The sequence below is a fragment of the Ctenopharyngodon idella genome, chromosome 10, assembly GCF_019924925.1.
Source record: "Ctenopharyngodon idella isolate HZGC_01 chromosome 10, HZGC01, whole genome shotgun sequence".
Classification (NCBI taxonomy): Eukaryota; Metazoa; Chordata; class Actinopteri; order Cypriniformes; family Xenocyprididae; genus Ctenopharyngodon; species Ctenopharyngodon idella.
In genome coordinates this window covers 10947289-10975275 of record NC_067229.1, presented here as the reverse complement: position 1 = coordinate 10975275, position 27987 = coordinate 10947289, and the positions used below count along the sequence as shown (strand labels likewise).

General features: G+C 37.6%; 1 protein-coding gene across 4 annotated transcripts; it reads right to left on the bottom strand.

Annotated features, from left to right (window-relative positions):
* Nucleotide 1: 1 nt before the first annotated feature.
* On the bottom strand, nt 2–27987 carry tcf3b (transcription factor 3b). Of its 4 annotated transcripts, none has more exons than XM_051908513.1 (22): nt 27469–27987; nt 24212–24308; nt 23022–23094; nt 19391–19452; nt 19225–19297; nt 18956–18996; nt 18716–18848; nt 18577–18623; nt 16136–16235; nt 15750–15886; nt 15572–15668; nt 15234–15292; nt 14983–15061; nt 14663–14739; nt 13769–13969; nt 8482–8593; nt 8210–8363; nt 7887–7940; nt 5817–6049; nt 5310–5462; nt 1586–5086; nt 2–540 (listed from the first exon to the last, which is right to left on the bottom strand). In XM_051908513.1, exons 2-20 carry the CDS (start codon nt 24284–24286, stop codon nt 5317–5319), a joined length of 1953 nt encoding a protein of 650 aa, XP_051764473.1. In that variant the 5' UTR covers nt 24287–24308; nt 27469–27987; the 3' UTR covers nt 2–540; nt 1586–5086; nt 5310–5316. The 4 variants fall into 4 exon arrangements, with proteins under 4 accessions (XP_051764473.1, XP_051764471.1, XP_051764474.1 ...); XM_051908511.1 differs by having other exon boundaries at nt 13769–13972; nt 14663–14736; XM_051908514.1 differs by having other exon boundaries at nt 14663–14736.

The window sequence follows — 27987 nt, the reverse complement described above, 5'->3', positions numbered from 1 at the left end:
GTATAGAGAAAGAATTTATTCACAAAAGTATGACAAAATAACAATTTTAAGTAAATACAACATATTTTATGTGCAAACTCAAACTAAGTGATGTGCAAAGCCATGAAACAGAATCATCTTCCATTCCCAGGTATCAGCACTGTACAGACAGGATTAACTCATTAGCAAGATAGTTGTTTGCAGTCTGATTTAGTACACATCAACATTCAATTTAACCCATTCGGGCACAGTAAAACATTATTCAAACATATCAGCACATAAAAATGAAATATTAAAGTGACAACGTTCTTCAGTCTTTCTGGTTATACGTCGCATCATCAGCGCCGCCTACTGGCGGGTCAACGCATAAGCAATTTGTTCCCGGTAGGAATATACAACAACCGTTTTCTACAGATCCATGATACGGAGTTGGACTAGTCATCATCATCCTTCTTAAATTTGCCTCTAATGTAGGGAACATAATCCAGAATCAGCCGCCAGTCTGTAAAATAGACAACAGCCAGTCCACCAACTGTACCCCATCCGACCAGCGTGGGAACCCTGGATTGCAAGGAAAGAAACAAAACGCCACCTTGGAATTATAAGGTTCTGTGCATTCTGAGCAGTTTTGAGATATTGAGCTTCAAAGTTTTTGCCTTCCATAGAGGAAAAATTAAAATGACAGAGACACTAAATTTTTGGAACAGGTCAAATGCAGATAGAACCTTCTCATTCTAAAAAAAAAAAAAAAAAAAAAAAAAAATCACAGAGCCTTATAATTCCAAGCGGAATATCTTGCAAAACAATCAAAGAAATATTTTCCAAGAAACACTTTTAAATATTTTGTCCAGTGCAGATGTTAATTTTAGGTAGGAATATGGTGGGTAATTAAACATTATTTGCAACTGTAATACCAGGACTTTATTCTACAGAAAGTGGGACAGGTAAACTGGCTTTCTCTCCGGAGATCAGTATGGATTAAAAAGTTAGCTAGAAAGTTTGAAATAGTTTTAAGTTTTAGTTTGGTAATTTTAAAAGCTAGAATTGTAGGTAGGTAGGTAGGTAGGCAGACAGACAGACAAATAGATAGATAGATAGATAGATAGATAGATAGATAGATAGATAGAATTGAGTCTATATGGGCTTCTGTGTGTTTAAATTTGAATTTTGACAGTTGGAGTTTTAATAGTCTTGCTCATTGGTCCTCTTGTGTGCATTCGAAGTGCTGATTGGCTCACAGATAGAACCTTATAGAATCAAGTTAGAATTCGACTTTGTAGATAGAACCTTTTTGTTTTCTAAATAAAAAGTCCCAAAATGTACACAACTTAAAAAAAAAAAATTAAAAAAAACCACAACGTAAATAATGTCACAGAATAAGAATATATGTATAACTCAGTTTTTACAAAAATGTCAGATAGAACCTTATAATTCCAAGGGACGAAAAGTATTTAAAATGTAAATAATTACAAATAAGTTTATAGTTATATATGCTATTCCAAAATTATAACAGTGGATACACATGCTAAATGGCAGAGGAGCTGCTCGACTCTTAAGTTAACATACCGTTCTTCTTGACTGTTCATTAAATCAAGGATGAACTTACCACGTTCTGGCAATAGAAACATATTTGGGTCCGATCAGCTTTATTATCTTTTGCATCTTGTCACTGGCCTCCTCTGTTCAGAAAGTAAACAAGTTGAAATGGCTGTATCAGGACCCCAGGCTGCCCGTTATCAGCCTGATAGAAAATTCTGGAACTGTGTAGACTGCTCATTTGCATAAAACGGCTAGATATGGAGTGTACGTTAGTCAACGTTTTAAAACAGGGCTTTGTAATGAAAATGGCAGAAAATACTGCTGATGTGCAGTTGACTTGAATAACGCACCAAATAAAATAAAATAAATAAAACTTTAAATAAAATAAATAAATAAATAAAAACCGTGAGCACCTAACGTTACAGATTTACAAGCGTGTACAGAGCTTTACCAGTCCACAAAGTTTACAAGTTATCTGGCTAATGAGCACTTCTAAGAAATAACTAAGATGTGTCACAAATATTCTGGAAGAAACAAGCAGTTTGTGAGGTATGTGGTGTCACATCTTTGAAATATCTTCATGAGTTTTGTTTGAGACAGTAGATAAACGTAAAACTGCTGCCTGCTATGTTACAACTGTTTTAAAGGCCCTTTCACATCAAAGGACAATACATATAACGTTTATAAATAAACAGCTTACAAAATTAAAGTTATCATATACAGCCAATCAGAATCCACCTGACTTTAAAGAGCGCGAGGATTTAAAATCTTCAGCGCGCTTATAATGAACAGAACCGTTGGTGTGAGCGATATTTATCTTTATAGCTATCCTTCTTGGTGTGAACGGGCAGCGTTATCTCTTCAGCCCAAGCGTTTCTCGCGAAAGACACGCAATGGTAAGACTTTTATTACAATGTTTTCTTTTATTTAACTCATTTGAAGGTATACAAGATCCAAAGCAAGACATTGGAAAAAAAAAAAAAAAGTATAATTCTGTTATTAAAAATGGCACATTTATTGCTACATTACTGTTATATACAGGACAGTTCTCAATACCTACTTTATATATATATTTATAAAAACAAAGACGAAAAATAATAAAGACAAAAACCGGAGGCACTCTGAAGACAACAGCAGTATTGTTCATGTCCCTACTGCAACTGCAAGACACCAGGTTCTGTAAAATTCACACACATCTTAATTCTGATGGAAATCATGGCAGCAGTCTTACTTCGGCGCACAACCATTCATTCAAAATGTTCACTCAGTTGGACATTCAAGATGCTTCAGGGATAAAAAGAAAATCCATGATGACATGACAACACTCCTCCAGCATCTAAAGCATTAAGCAGGGGGCAAAAACAAGTCCAGCACTCATATTTTATAGATACTTTCAAAATGAACATGCATTTGAGATGGTATCAGCTGGATAAAACAAGAATTACTTGAGAATAACAGTCTAGTGTTTCCGGCCCCCATCTGATGAATCGACGAAGATCCTTCAATTTTCTGGTGTGCTTCACAGATTACAGGGCACTAGCATCTCGAAAGGGGAAAAAAAGAAAAGAAAAAAAAAAAATCCAACCTAGTTGAGCCAAAGATGACAGGAACGAGAACCCTAAAATTGCCAAAAAGGTACACACACAGCATAATAATAAGGATGAAAGACTACAATGTTTCTAAATTGCAGATTAAATACTACAACACAGATGCTTCCAGAAAGAAACAAAACAAATCTAAAAAGATGGATGAGCCATTTTTGCATTTTGAAATAAAATGGTCAAGTTCACAATGAAAGTAAGTTTAGGCACTGACAAGGCATCACTCTCAAAAATGACAGTCTTGAGAATAAGAAGGCCACGATATATAAATGTTCGACAACTTTTTATCTTTATCAAGAATTAATATTATGTTTCCATTATACTTTAGGACAACCTAAGTTCAGTATCCCCCTTACGGTGAAATGTTATTACTCAGAAATCATATCCATTGTGGACATTTTGACATTTACACAGGTTATAACACCATTTTTTTTCCTACATACATAATTCAAACCATCAGGGAACATCATCTCACGTACATGACAAAAATCGGGTTGAGACGTACATCTTGAAATGACAATATGATCAACTAAACTCACAGTAAGCCAGTCTGATGGAGACGTGAGATTGTGTACATTTGAATATTACATTCAAACAGGTTGCATTATGTGCATTGGCGAGACTGAAATGATGGTGAACGTTGCTTACGCACTACACCATTGCCTAAGAACACTTCTAGTGACATACAGTTCCCTGAAATCAGGAAACCACTGTGAGGTCTTAAACCTCAATGCGCCTTCAATCATCATTATCAAATCTCTTTATCATGAGCATAGAGCTATTGGGGGGCATCTGGGATAAAATTAAGGGTGGGTTGCCTCACCCAAACCTTAACGTTTCTGAAAATATTTGAAATCGTATGGCGCATCTGAGCGTTCACTTGCGCTATAGACTCTACACTTCAAACTAATATGTTTTTGTTATTTAGAAATCTACAATGTATAGACTAACAAAAATATATATATTTATATATATTCTTACATTTTTTCTCAAATCGAAATAACATCCATAACATATGCATGAGGTGGACATGTGTACACTTTCAGACTTTTGGCAACAACGAGTCGATGCGAGCGAGTGATGATTGAACGTATCCTGGTGAAAAAATGAAAGGGCTTACGAAAGGAAAGACGTGAAAGGTCAACTTGGCAATTTTGTGCTTGGAAATGCAATGGAATCCAAGCATTGTTGTCATTGTAACAAAAGCTCATGTTCCTTTATGATGCAGTTTCTTCCGATTGGCTGAACTTGTCAATGGCATCGTGAGAGCTGATGATGCATGATGTTTCCAAAGAGATGAAACAGTCTGGAGAGCTGCGATGGCCCATGTGCTTTTCTCCCTTTCCGGAAGAGCCCTGTCCCACAGAGCAGAGGCATGCTGGGAAACGCCGTCCTCAAAAGCACCACAGATTCGCCCCACTTCTCATGGGGTTTGGTTACACAATGCATGTAAGACTGTACCTTTCAGTAGGGAATGACAAACCACATTTAAAAAAAAAAAAAAAAAAAAAAAATTGCTCATATACAAGCAACTCCCAAACTTTTGTTCCACACGAGTAAGCAGTTTGTGTCTTATATAAAACGTAACAATTAGGCACAAATCCATGATTAAATTGACGTACGTCTTGTCTTTCGATCAAAACTCTCTGCAGTGGAAAAATGTCAGTTGTGGTCAGAACGTGTCTATTCCTATGATCCAACGTTGTTGGGAAGCAGAAAAATACAAAACGACTTGAGAAAGAGTTCTTCACATTTGTGCTGGTAATTGCGGTCTGGAGTGATCACGGACAAAATCTGCTGTGTCAGTTTTGGCGGGTCAGTTTGTGTGTACAAAAAGTTTTGGAGGGTGCACCTCTTTATTTCGTGGATGATATGCTTTCCGAGTCACTATATGCACACAGAGAGGATGAGAACGGTGGAAGAGATTCAAGGTCACTTCTTCCAGGAGCCCCAAGAAATTTCACGATCTAAGGACAGAAAACAGCCATGTTAAGGGATTTCTATCAATGTTATCGTTAAATAAAACAAAATATTGAAATAATTTTTGTTAATTGAAATAAAGCTGATATAAAATAAAATATTAAATGAAAAACTTGAAAAATTGCATTGGCAGCTAAAATAAGTGAACAGAAAGGGTTTGCATAACCTGTTACACAAAGTGAGGCCATGTTTAAATAGACATTAACATACCACATGATCACATGTGACTGACAGAGTTGCGTCCATCTCCTCCAAGGCCTTGATGCTGTCCGGACAGCTGCATTTGAGTGTCTCCAACCACCCCGGACACTTTCTCCTCTTCACGTCGCTTCAAACAAGCTGCTTTGGGGTTTAGGTTGCGTTCTGGATGAAAATGAATGTAAAAATGCAAAATTAACAGCAGTTGATTCACTTAAAAGGAAGTATTCAATTTTAGAATAGCTGTCCATGTAACAAAGCATTTTATTGATAAAATAAGTCTTTTAAATGTAATACATTTTAAAATGAATCTTCTGTTAAAGTATACAAGGCCAAGTAGACAAAATTTAGTATCAATCAATTTTATCATAGCCTAACATATTTTACAATCTAGTCAAGTCCCAGCCTATAATTTCCCCATGAATATTTATCATCACTCAGAAAATATCACATACAAGCAAATGCTGTTTTATGTTGTCTTTAGATAGACAAATCAGTAATAAGGATGAAAACACATACCACGGACTTGTTGCTCAAGGTTTAGTATCACGTTGACGGCCTGGTGCAGGATGAGCAGTTTGGTCTGGGGTTTATCGTTGCTCAGGTGCAGCTGGCACATGCGGCCCAGCTCTTTGAAGGCCTCGTTGATGTCACGTACGCGCAGTCGCTCTCGTGCATTGTTGGCCACTCGTCGCTCCTTCTCCCGCTCGATCTTCACCTCTGCCGGCAAATCCTCGTCATCTTCATCTGGACTGTGGAGAGACAAAGACAAAACGTGCATTTAAATTGTATTTATTTATTTTTTTTAAATTAAGATAAAACATTATTTAAATTATATTTTATTATTTAAATACAAAAATAAATATAAATTAATAATAAAAAAATATATATATATTTTTTATATATATATATAATAAATGACTGTTCAAAAACTTTTTTAATAATTTAAGGGAAAAAAAAAAAAAAAAAAAAAAAACACTTTTTAGATCAGCATGTTAGGTGTAAAGTTCTGTACAGTCAAACCAAAAATTATTCAGACACTATATATAATTTTTTATATTTTTTTATAGTGGGTGCAGGACACTAGTTCATTTATGTAAGTGACGATAGCAAAATAAAGTAAACTGTGACATATTATACCTAAAAATTCTTCATACAGTGGACCACCAGTAAAATTGCTAAAAATTTGGGACCAAAAATTATTTAGACACTTTGACCTGACCATGTTTTGCTTAAGTGTTATCTGACATAATTAAGATTCATTTTTTCTGACACAGTTTAACTCTGAGATCTTGTCATATTTTATTACCATTTTTTTAAACTATAGTGAATAAACTGTAATAATGAATAAAATGTTCAAGGTGTCTGAATAAATTTTGGTTTGACTATATAAATTATAAATATCTTAAATGCAGTAGTACCAGTAAAATGTTTGGTCACACCTGACAAATGTTTTCTTGTGATACATACCTTTTGATCTAAATGCTTATGCATAAATGTGTGCAATTAGTTAAAGAAATTAGTAAGGAAGTATTTTGTCTATATACTCTACTGTTCAACTGGTTCACTATCTGGACCAGAATACATGAAAACTCTAATGCCGTTCAACATCCCAATATTCAACAAAATTATTGATCTGACTGCACTGACACTATTGGATGAGAACTGAACTGAGCTGGATGATGACAGTTTTCTGCAGAATTGCTTTATAGATGAAATAAATTAATTTAATAATTGATGATATTTACAATGGAACTGAATCAACACTGAACTAACTTCAGCTGAACAATGACACTATTTCCTTTTTAGAGCTGCTTCACAGCTGAAATGAACTGTTCTCATCATTAAATTATTTTCCTGTTATCACTGTAAAGCTGCTTTGAAACAATATTTATTCTAGGTGACTTGACTTTTATTCTGAAACTTCTTATCACTTATGCCGCTGGTTATGGTTTACTTTCACTGCCGCTTGCGCTGCCATTTTCTGCAGGTGTTAATAAAGACCACATTTAATACCTCATGGCCATATGTGTTACCACAGCTGTAAAATATTCAGTCTAAATTGGATGATGCCAGTGGATGTGAACATTCAAACCAGTTATATAAAGAGTTGAACAGTTCCCTCTCTCCTGTCATGCTTCTTATCGTAGTGAATGAGCATTCACCTACCTTTATTTAATATACAGTCAGTTACAGATAAAGAATAACATTTTTTGTCCAAACTTTTTACTGTTAATATATAAATATCAGTAACCCCTTTTAGATCAAGAGATGAATGTTGAATTAAAAGATTTATATCCCCCGAAAAAAAAAGAAAAATAGATGAAAATTTGCTTTGTCTGCTGATTTTGCAGCGCACTGCACATTCAAAGACATACGATTCTAGTTCATACTCATGAAAACATCATATAGGAGAGAGTCCCACCTGTGTCAAAATCAACTTATAGTGTTTCAATGGCTTTGAAAACCAATTGAAGTATATATTCATTTTGTATACAATAACATTCAGACATTTAATGTTTTAAAGCGATCAAGTGAGCATCCGGAGTCTTTCACAAACATGCACTCTATGGTGGGAGATAGACTTACTCTTCTCCCTGGTCTGATAAACTTGAAAGGACTTGATGGGTAAACACCTCCTTTCTGAAAACAATGTGAGAGTTTGGGAAAGGGGGGGTGGGGAGGAGAACACTATAAAACATGGTACTTTGTGTGTTGGGGAAGCCCAAACACTTGAAATCAGGCCTAGCCCGATGTGAAGACACAGAAATTTATAGACATTTTTTGTAGGAGATCATATTACAACATTGCAGATTTGCGTCAAACCATCATGTGGCTGAGCATTTTAGATTCAGAAAACATTCAGCCATTCTTGAGTATTCTGGGGCGACGCTAAAAAAGTGAGCTTGTACCTTGTTCTGGTGCGAGACTGTTTGCTTTCCTTCTTCTCTTCTTCAGACTTATCGGCCACAGAGGAGTTCTCATCTTCCTCCTTGTCTTCCCTCTTAATGTCGGATTTGTTTGACGAACGTGTGGCGTGGGCCAAGCCTCCGGGCAAACCTGAAGCTAGAGACCGAAAATCGTCAAATGCATAACACTGAAATTAACTTGCAACTTTCAGCATTTACATCTGTTGTTTACATGTTCAGTTGGTTCAGAAAGAGAAATTGAAACTACTGCTCACTGTTAAAACCCTCTGGTGCTCCTCCAGGCTGTGGGGTGCCTGAAGCATGAGCTGACTGCAACAGGGTGCTGCTGGGAGGAAGGCAGGCATGGTCGTCATGATGGCTTCCAGCCTGCAGGCAAGTGCAACAAGGGAGAGTAATTAGCACTTATCAATACCCATGGGTGCATTATTTTTGTTTTGTGTTACATGATACCACATACAGCTCTAAACTATAGTCCTGTTATCACTGCCTGGGATGCTAATTTGAAACTGTAGCTACTCATAGTTGTTAAACTACAGTGAAGGTATTGCACTTTTGAAGAAGTAACAAAAAGTAGACTATTAAATTAAATCTATGCACACACACAAAAAACTTTTAAAAATTTACTAGCAGTTTGCATCATTCGTAGAAGCTAAATTAGAACTGCGCTTATTGCATGACTTAATGTGCATTTCTCTCTAAAGGTGTATCCACTATACCAGGGGTCTCCAAACTTGGTACTGTAGGGCAACTGTCCTGCAGATTTTAGCTCCAATCCCAATTAAACACACCTACCTATACGTAGTGTTGTCAAAAGTACCAACTTCAATACCAAGTCGGTACTGAAATTTAAAAAATGTGACACTTTAAACTCTGTTGAGCGGATTCGTAAACACCTCTGATTGGCCTTTGTGTTCACGCACTCAACATATATGTCTGTGATTGGCTATAATGATCAACACACAGGAGTGTTTGAAAGCACATGGAAGTGTTTGAATTTGAAAGCGGGAGCATTTGAAAGCAAGTGTCTATCAGTGGACCGGTCCTCTGATAGACGCCTTATTTGAAACGCTCCTGTGTGTATCTGTGCAAGCGCTCAGTGAATAGCGTCAGTAGGTGCGTTTACATGGAGCATTGTAATCGGTTTAAAAGTCCAATCCGAATGAAAATGCTCCATATAAACACCTCAATCGGAATAAAAATGTCCAAACTGAATGAAATTGTAATCGGTTTAAGAGGCGTGGGATAAACCTTTCTATAAACCGAATAAAATAAAAATTCTGCCATGTAAACGCGTTAAACCGATTACTTTGCGTATACGTCATCACGTCAAGAGGCCAGGGGTCGTCAGAATGCACAATGGTGGGGGCAAAATTAAACTGGAGTAAAACTGAAACAACACATTTATTAAATACACTGAAGGAACTCAGTGTATCATTACTACGGACCTTCATCCACACGCTTCTGCTTTTCGGATGAGGGAGGGGTAGTACTGAGATGCTCCTTAGAGATGCACAGCCACCAAAAAGGTTAGCTTCCTGTGCCTGTCTTTTCCTCATACCTTCCAGCAGGAATATGCTACAAATTCACGCTATTGCTTGATTAAGAGCAACACTTAACATAAAAATAGCATGCATAAGAAATAATGGAACTCCATGTTGACAGGAATAAAAGGTGGCAAACAGGACAAAAGCTAATGTGCGCATGTCACAAAGTCATTCCGATTGAAAGCGCCAGCACATGTAAGCATCATATCGGATTAGATAACGTCTTATGTAAACAGTCCACCGAATCTTTCAATCTGAATGATTTTAATCGGAAAGACAGTAGCCACGTTTATATGTACACTTTTTTGTCAATTTGCAACATGTTTTTAAAGCGTTGATCATTGTAGCCAATCACAGACATATCTGATGAGCGCATGAACACAATGGCCAATCAGAGGCATTTACGAATCCGCTGCAGCGCTCAAAGTATCACATTTTTAAAATTTCAGTACCAACTTGGTACAGAAGTCTGTACTTTTGACAACACTACCTGGAAGTGTCTAGTATGCCTAATTAGCTGGTTCAGGTGTGTTTAATTAGTTATGAACCATCTGCAGTAAACTTTCAGATTAAAGAGTGATTCTCACAAAACTATTTTCTGTGAGCTTTTTTCAAAAAAGGAGACTCCAAAAAGATACCAAATAATCAAATGATACAGAAGGAGTCCATAAAATTCATAAATTTATGTACACGAGCACTCACGATAAAAAAAACATTACAGAAAACAAAACTTTTCAGAATTCAGTGTATAGTATGCGTACAGTGCAACAGCAAAGACTTGTTTACATTTCGCGATACCGAACAGGACTACGTTTGCGAATCAATATAACGGACTCGTGCGTGCTTACTGCACAACTCCTGTACGTCACTGCTATTGTCTTTACCTTAACTGCAATCCTCATCCATCAAAACTTTACTAGCGAGACACTGGTTTGCTTTATCCAGCCGAGAAACATAGTTTGCATATCATCTGGCCATACAGCGGTGAGTTGTTTTGAGGTTCCGTTCAGTCTGTATTTCACACAGCACGATGTGTGAGATCTCGCGTACTTCAGAAACAATCACAGAATATGACACACTGGAATGAATAATTCACTAAAAACACAACACGAGTCTATTTTCTCTGCCATCTCTGATGTAATCAGCCTGGTTTTCTTTACGTTAGTGCTGTTTTGGACTGATTGTTTGAATGAATCTGCTTACTGGATCATTGGACTGAAAACTTTCCTGGAGTTTAGTGGCGTAAAATGATCTGATCGCAAACAGAAGCGAAATTGAGTTAAAGGGTTAGAATAGAAATTTCCACCAACCAGGGTTACAGGTGTTTGCACCTTTGTAGATGCTCAGTGTGGTAAACTCCCGACTCCCAAGATCATATAACTGCATGACGTAAATTATGTTAATGACGCAATTTGTGTGCTTTAATATATTTGCGTGAATTATTTTAACATGTTAAGGATTTTGAATTAATCGCATGCATTAACGCGTCAAACTCAGCTCCTGGAGGGCCACAGCTACACTTGTTTTAAAAACTAATATTATTATAATATTAATTAATTATATACAATTATAATTATTATAATTATAATATACATTAATATAAATTATTAACATATTATATATTAAATAATATTAAAGCAACACTTTATTTTAGTGTCCTCATTACATGTTATAAGTACTTACTATAGTAACAGTAAATTAGCATAATTACAAGCAACAGACCCTATACCAAACCCTATAGTAAGTACATTTTGTAGGGATGCACGATATATCGGACACATATCGATATCAGCCAATAAAGGGTCATTTTTAAATGTTATCCTTATTGATCCGATAAGAAAATTAGGCCGATATATTGAAGCCGATAGATAAAGTATTATTTCCTCTAGCTGAAACACTGTGCACTGTTCTCCATGATGGTTTTAAATTGCTTGATACAGTTAAGTGCAACATATGCAGCACAAATCTGTCATATAGGCTACATAAAATTATAACGAGAACATGACTGTAAAAGACTGTTGTGAATTCTTTGTGTGCCCGTGTTTCAGCGCATTATTGCAGAAAGAGCGCGCCCAGGGAGTTACACCTTCATGACTAGCACGATCAAGTTCGACTGTGCATTCGCAGCCTTTTGTGCCATTGTCAGTTGTAATATTATGTTTATTTTGTGTATGATAAATTGATGTGTTAAAGCTAAACCAAACTGCATGCGTTTGGTTTAGCTTTAGCACGCGCAGCTTAAACAGCAATGCACATTATTAATAACTATGATTGGGACTGTCATATAGATAACATTATAATGAGAACACTATTGTAATAAAACTGAATTCTCTTGGCTTATTTGATGACGTTTATTAGCGTGTTATTGTGGGGAGCGCATCCAGAACATGAGCACATTCTGACCCGCAGTCAAGTTGCTTATGCATTCACGTCATTTTGTGCAGATATAAGTCTTAATATTAAGTTTATGTAATTTAAATTTCTGATTACTCTCATATAGGATGCATTTCGTTGAGTTAAATAACCCGCTAGAAAAGCTCTTCAGTTTCCTCATTCAGCTTTTCAAAACATTAAAAGCTATGATTGGGACTGTCGTATAATTAACATTATAATTGTATACACTATTGTAATAAAAAGTTGTAAATTCTTTGGGTTTAGTTGCCGTGCTTCAGTGACCGTCGAGTTGATTAACCTTCTAGCAAAGAGCTTCAGTTTACGGGTCTTCATTCTCTTCAGCTTCAGTGTGCGCAGCTCAAACAGAAGTGATGGTATTTGAAAATATTAAAGATGTTTACAATTACTGTAATATTAAAAATGTTTAATTTTTTTTTTCAAAAACATTGATGCGTTATTAATAACTAGCACTTTTATTGTTCTCGTAGTTGCAAACATGGTTTGATTAAAATAATTTCCTTATTGTCTGTGCAGAGGCTATTTCATTTTATTTAGCCATGGCACATGTAGTTTTTTTTTTTCTTTATATGTAGCCTAAGTAATGTTGTCCAGTGACTTATTTAGGTATTTTATTTTATTTTGTTTTTTGTTAGGCAAAACATTTTTTTGGTATCACTTTACAACAAGGTCTTATATGTTAATGCATGAACTAACAGAGCAATAACCTTTGTGAATGTTAGTTCATAAAATATTTGTGTTCATGTTAGTTCACAGTGCATTAACTAATGTTAACAGATACAACTCTGGATCTTAAATGTCTTAGAAAATGTTGAGATTAACATTAACTAAGATTAATCCTGTAGAAGTATTGTTCATTCATTGCTAACAAAATGAAACCTTATTGTAAAGTGTTGTTGTTGTTTTTTTTTTTTTATTTTATAAAGAAAGTTGGCCATAGGAGTGTAAAATTAATTTTAAAAGTTAAGGAATCTTTACACCGGTTCAAACTAGGCTACTGTATTGTATATGTTTGATTTATGTTGAAGTATTTGGGACATGGCTTTTAACGGTGAGCCTTTTGTTTGTATAATCAGGTTCTCAAGTATATCAAAATTTGGATTTAGATTTATAGGCCATCGGTTATCAGCTTTAAAAATATAAATATTTATCGGGTATCAGCCAAAATTTTCATAACTGTGCATCCCTAACATTTTGTTAATTAATATTACTAATTGCACTTTTTGTTACACTGCAATTATACATTTAAGTACTGAATAATATTAAGCAACTAAATATACCAATATACTATAGGGTGAGGATTAGGGTTTGGTTTGGACTAGGGTTAGTTGCATGTAATTATGCATAATTTATAGTTATTACAATAGTAACTATGCGTAACATATGTAACAATGACACTGTAAAATTAAGTGTTACCCTAATTGCTTTTTTGTGTAATTACACTGTAACAAGTGCACCTTAAAACAAATTATAAAACAAAAACTATTTTTTAAACCAATCCAAATGAACCAATTCACTAAAAAGATGATTCCATAAATGCTTTTTTTTTTTTTTTTAAATCATACTACTATGTGTCCACACTAACCATGGCAGGGTGTCTGTTGGTTAGGGGCAGTCCTGGGTTGGAGTAGGCCTGAGGGAGACCCCCCATGGATCCGCTGGATGTGGAGACGGCACTCAGTAGGCCATGCATGTCGGCATGGGGTCCAGGAATTCCCGGGGGCTGACCCACCGCATGACTTCGGAGCACATCAATGGCCTCCTCTAGTCGCTCTTCCATTTTGTTCTGCTATGGAGAAATATCATTGATATTTACCTTAAAGAATACATGAAATGATATGAGGCATTAAATAAAAAAAAAAAAAAAAAAAAAAAAGTGAAATTGATAACTTTTTCTAAACAATAGATATTCATTAAGACAGCAAAAAGTCAACATTTAAAAAATGTACAGTATATATATTTTTAAATATAAATATAAATATATACAGTATTTATTAATAATAATAATAATAATAATATTAAAAAGATTTAAAAAGATTTATTTAGTGTTCAAACAGAGCATTTTTAAAAAATATAAAGTAAAATTGTTGTAATTGGTTGTATATCAGTATTGTTATTTTTTATTGAAACTGTTTCAAATAATGAGAACCGTTTTAATAGTTAAAGTTTAAACAAAATACAAATGGTGCTGAAACAATAAGTTTAAGAGCTACAATTGCTAAAACTAAAAAATAAATGAAAGCTAAATAGAAATATTTAAAAAAATAAATAAAAAATAAAATGGCAAAAAACAAACAAAAAAAAAATTACTGAAACTTAAAATGAAAGCTGGAGATATAAAAGCTAATTCAAAATATTAATACTACAATAGTATAATATTAATATTAAAATAATGCTGTTGTACATTTGCCCGATCAAAAAGTGACACTTGAGCCGTTAACATTGTGGGAATGTTGAAAAAGCATATTTTTAAACTTACCAGTGCATGTAGTCCACCCTCATAGTTAGGAGACAGAGCAGTCTGGCCAGAAGCTCTCGACCACTGTGCTGCACCTGCTGAGAAGAACATGATACAAAGCCTTAGAGTGGAACATGTGGAATGCCACTGTGACACAAGATGGCACTCTAGAGCTTCAAATTTTCACCTCGACCTACACAAAGCCCATCAATCTAAAGGGAATGATTTATGATTCTTCAGGCTGCTTCTTCTGCATACACGTATTTGTCTTGGTACCTTTCAACACAAACAGATTTAATGAACCGGATCTACCTTTGACAGAATAAGACAGCGTATCTTACTTGCAATGCCCTGAGGGGAGCCCACAGGAGTGGAAGGAGTGGAGGAGAAGTTGTTGCTGTTGTGGTCCGAAGGGTAGATCTGTCAAATAAAAAACACATGGAACAAAAAATTTGAAGCTCTGCACACCTCCAACTACAGGGCTAATAATAATCTGTAATGAAAGGATCATTGGAAGTCTGAATAATGCTATCTGTCTTTGACTTCACATGGCCAAATGCTCTTTCATGGTGATTAATGGAAGCTCACTCACCGAAGCAAGAGCTTTTCCGATCTCATCACCTGAGCTGCTTGCGACTGAGCCTCTATTGGCTGTGGGGAAGAATGAAAGAACTTATTAACTTCATTTATTACATCAATGTCATGTCTACTCCGTTGATCCATAATTTGCTAATCCGCTAAAAATGACCATTCAAAGTCTAAATGAAAGATTGAAGGCCATTTCCTCTAAATTATAGTTCAAGTTCAGATTAGTCCAAGGCTAAAATTGATTTCACAAGAAGAATCAACTTCAAGATTCAATCTGAACCCAATTACAAGCTCAGTTCACAACCTAGAGGACATTAAATTAAAACGATGAAGGTAATTTACCCAGAATGCTGTCTGATCCATTCATGGAGGATGAGTGGCTATAGGCAGCTGAGCCCGAATGGAAACCATTGACGTCCGCTCCATGCAAAGGGTAGTTCTGCAGAGGCAAACACAGTGATTAGAGCTTCTGAAATAAGTCACAATTTAAGCTCTTCTCCAAAGCCTTCAGAAGACATACCATCCTGTCTTGTGCGTTTATTGCTGAGAAGGAGCCAGGCTGATTGATGTGTGGCGAACTCCCCAGCATAGCGGTGTATCCTGACTGACCTAAGGATCCAGACGGGGCCCAGGGGTCCGAAGAGGAGTGTAGGCCCTCTGCGAACACAAAGGTAGACGGGAAGGATCAATACCAGTCAGCACAAGAACGTGCATGTTCCTAATTTCAATCAAATCAAACAAACAAAACTACAAGATAATTCCGTAGTCATTAATAATCTGTTTGCAACATGTCTGTGTGGACATAATATGTACCAATTAATATTAGCATCACATTACGGCTTGGCGAGATTGGGTTTTTAGATGTGGCACAGACTTCTGCATAATTGTATTTCCCCATATACACACCTTGCATGTAAAAGGACCCTGGGTACACAGAGCCAGGTTTAGAGCCCGGGAAGGCGGCACTGTCACGGATATAGTCATCACCAGAGGTGGCAGCATAAACCTGCATTTATAAACAAGATACATGAAGGACATAAAGAAACATTACATTCATATAGTGACAGGCTAAAAAAACCCGGCAAATAGCTTGCACATGAATGCACAACTGGTATGGAGCCCATGAAGCTGGCAAGCACTTTGTGATTTTCAGCACAAATGACGTGTACGCGTGTTTCCATAATGCCCCCTCAGATAAAGTGGCAGGGACAGAGAACAGAGCATGCTGGGAAATGCGCCACGGCCATCTCATGGCACAGTCGGCGCTTCCTCTCGCACTCCCATGAGCCAAAAAAGGAGAGGGAGGACAGCAACAGGGAGCACCATCCCTAAGAGTGAGTCCAAATCAAGCTAAGCACACTGGGTAATGACATATTCCATAACACTGAAATGGAAAAAAACAGGTACTTGTTGTTTTATAATAGTAATAATAATAATAATATAAATAAATTATAGTAATATCTTTCATAGGAAGCCTTAAATGGAACCGAATGATGATCGGAAACTCATCTGAATTCAGGAGCCGCGAGACATGCAGCGTATTCCCCAACAAGCACGTTTTAACATGTATGATTTGTATGTTTGTCTGTATGTGCGGATACATGAGCGAGTGTTTGGGAGGGAGGGGGGCGCCGGCGGACGGGTGGGTCTAGGGCCAGGAGAGAATACAAATCCAGCAAAGCGATATTTCTCTTTTGCCTGTAATTTGATTTAACAGGGAGAAGTGGGATGGGAATGGAGAGATGCACTTCTAATTACAGAGCCATCTGCCTACTCCTGGAGCACGTCCAACTCCACAGGCAGCTGGGCTGAAGAGGGGAGGGGTGAGAACAGTGGGGGGAGAGGTCTTGCTGAAGAAGTGGTAGGAGTGGAGCAAAATAGACTGGTCGATTATCTAGAAACCACATAAAAGAACAAATGAGGGAGGGAAAAAAAACCTGCGAATGGCCCTCTTCTCTGAAGTTCACCAGGAAACACATCCTCACAATGATTTGTTGATGCACTCGAGAAGATCAAGGCAAGCCCAGACAAGTTGAGGATCAATATCCTTTAGTACTGAGCCAAAGTTGGTTTTAAACTTCAAACAAAACACACACACACATATTTTATTTTTATATATATATATATATATATATTAAAAATGCATGGGGTGTTATAATGCTGTGGCGGCACAAGAGGAAGTTGTACTGAGCCATAGAGTGGGATTCAGCAGGAGCTAGAACCCTAGCTCATCAGCAGCCATTAATCTGAGCTAAGACAAGCAAGAGAGAGAGCGAGAGAGAGAGAGGTGCAACGGGACTCACAACTGGGTCACTTTGGAAGAGGGGGAGGATAAGGTCTAGCATGGGCAAATCTGTAGGATCGTGTTTGGGGAGAGGGTTTAGAGGGCAAAGTGTTGAGCTAATGTGGATTTAGACTATGAAAGAACAGTTACGCTTCCCATTACTCAAAGGAAGTGGTTTGGAAAGGGGTATGGCTACTTGCATGTTTGCTCAAGTTAACACCGACTTGCAATGGTCAAAGGTTCAGAAATATTATGGACCTTAGTCACGGAAGACATCTTTTTATTTTGACGCAAATGAAAACACATACAGACTGTTCAATCAAAAGTCTGTCCACTGGAATGTTTTTGGAAAGTCCCTTTGATGTTTTGTTGGCTAAACTATTGACACAACAATAGAATCTTTTAGGAGGACTGTTACATCTACCACTCACTGCCTTTTGCTTGTTTGTTCACGCCATATTAAATATGCTTCTGCTCCGAATAAATTCTATAGCAAGGGTGTCCAATCCTACTACTGGATGGCAACCTCTGCTAAACTCTGTATGAAGGTACTCCTCCAGGGAAACCACTTGTCTATAGGCTTTGGGACTAATGTTAAACCATTTCAGATGCCACAAATACCTAAAGGTCAACTCTAGAAGTTCCTGTAATGGACACTTCTGTCATTGCTAAAGAGTAGAACTTTGTTGACTTAACATTGGTGTAATTCCTGACAATTAAAACATTATCCCCCAGTTTCACAGACAAGGCTTAAGCTAGTCCTAGACTAAAATGCATGTTTGAGCTGTTTTAACTGAAAGCAACTTGTACTGACATATATCTTAAAATATGTCAGTGCCATTGTTTTGTCTCAAGATGCACACCAGTAATGTTTTTTTCAAGTCTATGTTTATAAAAGTTACTTAAATATCCTAACTGAACTAAGGCCTAATCCTGGCTTAGGCTAAACCCTGTCTGTGAAACCGGGCCTAAATCTTAAAATTAAAATTGTAATGAGATTGTAATGAAAAACTTTCTAATGGGAAACATTGGCAAGAGAGATTATTTTGGAAAGGTCACTCACTGAAGATGGCAGTCCTGGCGGCTTCCTGATCTTTTTTGGTTGGGGATCTGTGAAAAGATTAAAACAAACATGGTACTCTTTTTTTCTTTCAATACTGACTGATCAAACACAAATCTAGTAAGTAATGTGTGTTCTTTACCCATGCCTCCATCTGAGGGGCGTCTCCGGGGGTTGTTGGGATATGAAGAGTAGAATTGTGAGCCAGACTTCAGTCCGGATGGGGACATGGCATCTGCAGAAGGCATGGCAATGTCTGAAGGCAGGAACCCCGGCTATAGGGAACAACAGATTTGCGTATTTGGATCAAAAGTGAGAGGATGATGTCAAGCAGGTGACTAAAGCACTTTCAATAGTTGCTCTTTGACCTGATTCAACTTACCTGACCCCCAAAGGAAGAGTATGGACCCCTTTCATTCTTACCTACAAATGAAAAAAAAAAAAGTGGGTGTCGTTAACAAATACATATGTCCAAAAGACACAATGATTACAGTAAAAATTCAATTAAGAGTGAATTGACATCTGAGAGCAAAGTCTCTTGGTGAGGCCAAAGAGGAGCTCATCTACCCTGAGCAAATTTGAGGCAACCCATAGGGCAGTTTCTACATCGGCGGCTTTGAGATCAACCAACCAAACATTGGTAAAACCCACCACTAATCCCTGTGCCAAGGAATGGGGAAGATAGTCCATCGTGTTCATTGAAGTGCGGGCCCTCTCCATAGCTCTGGAAAAGCAAAGACAAGAAGAAGGTCAAAACTCTAAAACATGCCCTAACAACACCTTAAGAGAGCCATCAAGGCATTGGGATTGCCCGTACCTGGTTAAAAGATGGACTGTTTTGATCTCCAGCAGCCCAAGTACTACTGCGTTCTTCCATACCTACAAAGCAATTGATCACAAGCTGTCAGACCAATTCTACAATTCTGGCATGCACTAAACCTTCACATGAAGATCCTTCTTAATTCTCCGTTCATGCATTAAGGCCATTGGACATTTGGCGGCTGGTTCTCGGTCCTTGTCAGACAGCCTCTGGATCTCATCCAAAACCATCACACCACACTAATATCCATGTCATTCAGCAAGCCTCAACATCACTGACCATAAAGGGAGCATTCATTCAGTCACTGGATCTCATTAAGACAAGTTGGGGGGAGGAATATCACGGCAAGCAGAACAAAAACAGGCTGATCAAAGAATTGCGAAATTAGCATCATTGTACAATTGGGAGTGGAGACCCATAGGGACAACACAGGTCTCAGTACAAGGCATACAGGGTATGTAGTGCGTTTAAAAGCTTCTCCTCATTGCCATCAATATGCTTTATATGTAGAAATATGGATATTCAAAAACATTCGGAAACGTTTTAAAGTGTACTGGAGCAGAAATTCCTCATAAAGCATTCCCCTCTGCCTCCTGTCTTATGCCTTAATGCAAAGCTCTCCAAAGACACATGGCTTAATTGCATCCTGATTTGCATAATTGTGCATATTAATGCAGTTGGTTTATGAATATTCATATTCTCCTTTTGATTTTTTTTTTTTTAGGTCTAATTAAAAATGTGTGAGAGAAGAGGGGGTCTCAGCCAGAGCGGCCACTGAAGGCTGAGCATGAGTGATGAAGCTAACAAAGCAGAGCAAATAGCGACATCCACGCTGACAGCCGTGATCTATGGAGCCCACGCAGGCAGCATGGGAAATGAAGTGGGCACTGACTGAGTGAGTGAAAGAATCTCCCTGGCAGAATCATCTTATGTGGGGAAAAATGAAGTGGCAGAGATACAGATTCAGATGCAGAAGGACCATATAAGAAGTTTAACATGGCGAATGGCTTTGAATGGCATTTGTCAGTAGGACTGACAATTTGAACGACCATATTAGCAAACTAAACTGGTGCTTTTTCTGTCAGATTTGGTTTTCTATATACAAAGTGGCTTTGTGTGAGGATACAATGCAATTTATCTTTTGAGTTATAGGCCAATAATTTGCTGCAAGCATCAAAATGCAGTTGTACAAAGACAAATCTGACATTCAGTCAAGCAAGGAACTGATTCCATTTCCTGCGTTGAGGAAAGATCATTTCCTTTATACACTCCTTCAAATACATCAGCTACACAGCATGCCATTATTCAAGTTCAGATCGCAGCAGATATCAAAAGTGAAATCATTAAGACTTGAGGTGGGTGGGTGTGTGTGTGTGTGTGTGTGTGTGTGTGTGTGTGTGTGTGTGTGTGTGTGTGTGTGTGTGTGTGTGTGTGTGTGTGTGTGTGTAAATGTGCTTGCGTGTGATGGGTGTGACTGGGGGGAAATGGGCTCTGTCCTGTCCTAACGCTGTCCTCAGTGGGTGACGTGTTGGGCAGCTGTGGAGGTGAGCGAGAGGACGCCTGGTGAAGTTCTCCCATGCAAGAACTCCCGCAAACAGCATGGCTATGCCCAAGGAGGGGGAGGAGATGGCTTAATGCAATTAGCACCCTTCTGAGCACTTTTGTCTTGAGGAACAGATGCACTTCTGAAGGCCACTGCTTCCTCTAAACATGTCCTTACTTTGTAGATTTTCAGCTTGAATCATAGGGGATAGCCAGAAGTTTAAGTACTAGCCAATTTGTAAATCAGTTTAAAGCTGAAAAGTTATCCAGTCCATGCAAGGAAAAAGGTTTAATTCAAGATCACAGCTTATGTTAACTTACAACACTTTTTTGTGATCTTTAAGCAATGTTCTGGGCTCAAATAAAGTCAAGCTCTATCAACAGCATTTGTCACATTACCAGGGAAAATAAAATATGACTTGTCCCTTAGCTCTTTAAAAGCAAAAATAAAATTAAAAAAAGGACAGGGCAACAGAATAAATGTTAAAATACACAGTTTTGAATGTTTTGAAGACGTACATTTTAACATGGAACTACTTTTTTCCTGTGCAAAAATATATACAATACTTGCAATTCCTGTCATGACCATGTAATGTCAATAAATCCTGGAACTTTTGGACAATTTGTGCAAAAGAAAATCTTTTTACACAGAGAAGACACCAAACACACGAATGACACTGGTGATGAATAACTAAAAGTTTATCTTGCTGGAACAGTGGTCTCAACACAAAACTGACAACTTTACAGTTCAAATAATACACTTCAAGAAAACACATAAGTGATTTTAAACCCTCAAAGTGCTTCTTAATAAAAAAAAACAAAAAAAACTGTGGATAGAGTCAAAATGATTTTCTGTGGTAAACATGCACATGCCTACAAATGATGCCAACAGAAATTAAGATGCACTGAACCCAGACTTCCTTTAAGAGTTCAACTGAATACCACAGTGGAATTGTCCCTTGGACCTTTGTTTCTCAATACCGAATCTGAGAACATGTCATATCCTGTTATACAGAGTTCATAGGGTGAGGCTTATGTTGACTGATGTGGAGACCTTCTAGAAGCATCTCACAAGTGACAGATTTAAGAGTCGGGGTCACCTCGGTGTCAGGTAGCTCTCGCAATAAAAATCTCAAACTGAGACATTAGCTTGGCCCTGCTATGTAATTGGCACTTCAGGCCGCCACAGACCGAGAGTGAAGCTGGTGATCTTTCACAGTGTTTCTTTTGCTGTTTTCATGCGGCCTCCTGCGGGGTGGTGGGAGGTATGAGAGAGCTTTGTTGCAAAGTAGGTCCATTTCCTGTCAGTTGGCAGGGGGAGAAAGTGTTTTCTTGTGTGGGGGGAGGAGTGTTTTACGCGGTGGGGTGGGGGAATCGTTTGGAGACCGTAAGGCCTTTATTTAAGTCTTTGTTCTAAGATTGTTCTTATTCAAGGGTAATGTTTGGAGTGTCGATTGGGAGACAGACAGACAGACAGGCTGGAAAGACTTGAAGAGAAACGCATGGGACGTTCATGCCTTTGACAGCTTGTGAAACAATCTTAACTGGAGCAAAACCAGCCAACAATGGGAGCAAAAACAACACGTAAGAGTGGGGTGTGCAACTGGTTATAAAGAAAAAGATGACAAACACAGAAACAAAGAAAAATACATACTTTTACATACATAATTCATACTTAAGCTAATAATGAGATTTGGGCTGTTCAAATTTTCTGCACTCAACTTTTATTACGAACAGCAATGCAACTAATCAGTCCCTCCTCTTGACCTAACAAAGTTTTTATGATGTACAAGTTTGTGCAATAGGTGCTTCAACTGAACAACCAGTTCAAAGGGATCCAAAATGCCCCGAGCTTTGACTCTGGATATACTACGGTGTATTCATAAAAAAGGGGATTTAGGAAAACAAGAAGAAGCATGTTCTCTTCCTCTGTTGAGAGGAGCGAGCACTTAGCAACTGGCCCAAACACCTCCACTGCTATAAAGAACACCACTTTAAACTCACGAAATGCACAAGTATGGCAAAAGTAATGTGACATTTCTCTCCAAACAAGAAAAAAGGCAAGCGTTTAGTAGTGAAGATTTACCTGAACCACCAAATTGACTGCTAGCAAGTGTAGTTGGTCTGTTCTTCCCATTGGCCACAGGTGGCGCAAACATCTACAACAGATAAATAAGAAGCAAAGATGGAGTTTAACAATAGTAGCATATCACAGCAAACTCACTTCAATGGGTGCCCACAGACTGCAGTTCCTCAGCATTATTGAAGATTCACGCAATGTGACTTCAAATTTAGCTTCTTCAGACATTTAATGCTAAAGGTCACATCACCTTTGCCAGACATAACCCACTAAAATGGTTCAAGCTGAAAGAAACTCTTTCTCATAAAGTAGTACAGCTCTTTGAAGATGCATCCTTGTCTTGAATTACAAAGAATTCAGGGCTTCACAGAAAGGGCTGAAGAATACCCGTTTACTTGGATAGATGATGTCTCTGTTTTTGAAGTGCAAAGAGAAACCTGTAAGTAGCAACAGTGCTAGCCTTGAATGGTGCATGGGAGGGACTTTCTGGTGTGGTAGACATTTTTCATGATGTGAAACATCTTTTATACCACGAGAAAGAAGATTCTGAATGCATAATGCCCAAATCCTTCGGTTTTCACAAAGGTTCAAGGCTGGAAAATGAATGTGATATGAGGGAGTAACTAAACCATCAACAATTTGTAATTAGATGTGAGATCATAATGCATTTGGTCTGGCACGTCTGATTATCAATGTATTGTCTTAATTGATTCACTGCTTCAGTAGATGGCAATTTTCCAATGCAATAAATTAAGCATGGTCGAGCCATCCAATGAATCAAGCGATTAACATTTTTATATTCGCTATTTTTTTTAATGCTATTTAGGATGGCATGACCGCCAAGAATAATCAATTTTTAACAACAGGTGAAAAGAGAATAATAAATGGAAGGATAAGGAGAAAAAAAATGGTGAGATGTTAAAATTGAGTGATGGTTATTATGCTGAAGACGTTGCAAATGGCACACTGCACTTCTCAGGAGCCAGTCGGAAGATTGCACATGATTTAATGATCCATTATAAATGTTTACAGCCACCAACAACACTTCCATACAATCATTCGATCAGTCCGAAGAGGAATGAAGAAAAACTGATAACCCTGACTACAAGGTCAGATTTTGTTGAAGAGAATAAGGATAGATGCAAATCGAAATCATAAAGTCCAGATCAATGAGAAAGACTCCAATTTCTTCTTACCGCACTGAAATCCAACAGGTCACTGAGTTCCTTATCTGTTCCCACTGTAGCCATTCTCTGGTGCGCCTCGTTCATACCACTCGGTCTTTAAAGCACCCTGCAGCAGAAAAGCAGAGTAAGAGACACAGCTGTGGTGAGCTATCTAAAGACAAGATGAATGAGAAAGGCAGTGATGAAGTGCAAGTCGAGTATCATCGTATTGAATAGTAGATAGAAGTGGAAGTGTATTGTACTTATAATATCATAAGAGTATATCACCAGCATTTGCATGTCCCACATTTCTTGTCACAAAAGAAAAACGAGACTAAATTTAATTAACCAACTATGCATTGCTTCAGGAGGTTTTACGAAACACCAGTGCCAAGTTATTATCTTTGTCCAAGAATTCAATCTTAAATCTAAAACTTGCCTGATAATTAATTTGGCCAAGGAAATCCAGTATGTTTTACACACATTACACTTGCGTTCTAACAATATGGCTAGAAAAGCATTACAAGAAAAGGTAAATCCATTTTTTCCCCCTTCTATATTGGTCCTCAACCAGTTGTAATATCAATCACTCTTATTATTAATATCGTTGTGTTATCCAACATCAGGACAGCAATGAAACTAAATAAAATCAGCATTCAATCAGTTTCCATGATATCAGCACATGGAACATGCAAATCAGTGTTCTTAACTTATTGTACATCTCTATCCTGTGTATGATTTATAGTTATCTGCCCAGTTGTTTTGCATAAAAAGGAGACCATCAAACGGGGAGGAAAATATTTAAACAACCTCCAACTAAAGTAGAATGTTTTAAAAGTTGCTCTTTTGATCAAATACAATGAAACTGTCAAATGTTGCTAAAAAAGAAACTTTTCTCAGTGGCATCTTAAGGAGTCCTGTATGCTATTGCATGCCAACAGGTGGTGTGCTTTAGCAGTCCTTCTTATTAGCCATCAACCGTCTGATTATAACACTATTGCAAGCCAATTGCTAAAATAAAAGTGTTTTTACACCTTGCAAATACATTTTATTCACACTGCTTTCTTGACTCCCAAACAAAAGCAGCTAAATGAAAAACATCTAGCCCCTCAGTAAAAAGACAAGAAAGATCTCCAAATCCCCCTCAAGTTCATGCCAAACAAAACAAAGCCAAATCACACGTAAAAATATATTTCACTCAGTATACTGGCATTTTCCATCTAAAATATGGCAAATGTCTCAGAAACGATAGACATGGAGCTGTTTTAACTGATATGACCAGCCCTGCTGGTTGTCGTACGAGGTGAAGGCCATTGTATTAAATTTGGGAATCGAAAGCCGGTCCTTTTTAGGCCTATATATAAAAAATGGAAACGCATGACTTACGACGCACAGTTCCTTTAACAGTTCTCAAACGTGCAGACTAGCGTATTTTCCTATTCCTATTTTTATTTAATCTACAGCATGAAATACGCGATCGGTCTAATCCGATTCTTGAACTAATGACTCTACGAGCCGATTCTTTGAACTGATGCAAAATACTGCGCCACCAGTGTAATTGCATTTCCGAACGAATGATTCTTATGAACCGGTTCTGTGTAGTGCATCAAAAACACTTGTGAATCAGTCAGTGCTGTTGATAAATTAATCTAGTTCACTTACTGAACCCCAAGTTATTTAAGAACTAAGAACTTAAATAAGCATAATTACTGACTGGTTGTTCATATGACAACGTGCATATAAGGCAGGCCTACATATTATATTATATAGGCCTACATGAATGAAATAGCCTTTGTTTATATTAGCCTATTTGCAATTAGAATTAGGGCCATTTTTCAAAGAACTGCATTTATTTTGCCTCTAAAAGTATATAAAAGTGTGAAGAACACACCTTTGCAAGAAGTCTATTACATGTAGCCCATTTATGATTTCTCACGTCGGTTCTGCTGAAATCTGAAACGGTCACATAATTTGCAAATAGACTGCTATAAATGCAATAGGTAGCCTACAGCATTTTCCCTCAAAATATTTATATAAACCGGAATCATTATGAGGAAACTGAAGCATAATAGTTAAATTCCTTATGATTCCCATCCCTAACGGTAAATGTTCCTATCACACACCTACGGTAAAAAGAAACGGGTGAAGTGACACCGAAAACCAGACAAAACACGCGTTTAAAGCGTATTTTGTAGCTTACAAATACATTTGTATCTTTAGTCTGCTATCACTGCAGCTAATTGGCGGTTAGTTGTAAGAGAGCGCAACAGTGTTACCACTAAGCACCAAATTAATGTGCCCGAACTAAATTCACGTTATGAATAAAAACACGGAAAACACACCAGGAAAACGTCTAGCCTATTTAAAAACCAGCTGAATTATTGAAAGTGGAGACACGTTTAAACTAGTGTTTAGTCACGTCCCTTTCTTTGTGTAAGTAGATTAAGCTTCACCCAGACATGAACAATGTCAATATTTATTCGCAGTTGTTAACTTATGTATTCCGATAGCCAACCATTTCAAAAAACCGATAGGCCACATCGATCGCACGCACGTAATTTTGATAAGCACGACACTATTATCAATATTATCCAGGCGTCCAGCCGATAATTCTCAATTATTCATGTGTTGTGAGATAAATGTACGAGCTTGGCTGGGGATAAAGCTAAAGTTAATAAAAGTACCGCGACAAAATGTCAACTTTTCCTCAAGAGACTCGCGATTTGATGAAGGCGAGTGGGGGTGGGGGCACGAGGAATTTCCTGCCAAAAAATATTCAACGAAGTAACTGAATTAACCAAAGGCTTTGTGAAAAGCAAACCTGGATACAACACACTACAACTCGCTGCTCAAGTTTAGTAGGAAGTGACATATTTTAATAAGTATAACAAATTTATGTAACTTTCAGTCATTAGTAATGTGTAAATTAAATTTGCACTGACAGCTCTCGCTCTTAACTAGACAGTTAAACTCATAAGCGCCCCACAAAACTAATCCTTACTTTGATAAAAGGACAAAGGAGTCATTTCTGTTAGGATAGAACTGGGTTAAAGACCACCAGCACAAAACTGGGCAGGACTTCCCACCACCACCACAGCCACTAAGCAAGCAAAAAAAAAAAAAAAAAAAAACTCTGCATCCCCCCACTTCCATAAGCAGACATCCCAAAAACTTGCTAAATTGAACTTCAATGTGCAATTATGTGACTTCTCTGATGTAAATGAGAGAGTAAAATGATCCAACTTAGTAACTCAGTAAAACAATACATAATAACCAAAAAGCATTACCTCTGTTTATCAGTTGTATTACATCCAGTAGTAAAAAAGAAAGGTTGAATCTCGTAGGGAAAAACCAAAAAACTCGAAAGAATTTGAAGCACGGCGCATTAAAGGCTGATAGGCGCAACAATGTGTGTTATTCCTCCTTTGACATCCTACTACAAAACACCGACGTCACAAATACAATGTTGCAGGTCTGTATCCAAACAATCCCGCGCCACGACTTCCTTTATGTTGTTACAATTGAGGTGAATTCATTCTTCTAGTAGACATCTTGACCACCTCCATCCACATTGTGAGCAGCAACAATGTATTCCTCCGCATGGAAAGAGGGGCCTCAAAAGCTCGGGTGTCCAGTTTCATGTGCCCAGGGGAGTCAAGAGTTTTTTCGACAAGGTCTACGGATTAAAATGCACGGATGAGTCAGGACGCGCACAATGGTTGTTAATCATTTGTCAGTCAAGATTTAATAGGTGTGCTGTAAGGAAAAATGAATTGATAATAGGAACTATAATTTCCGGCGGAGGT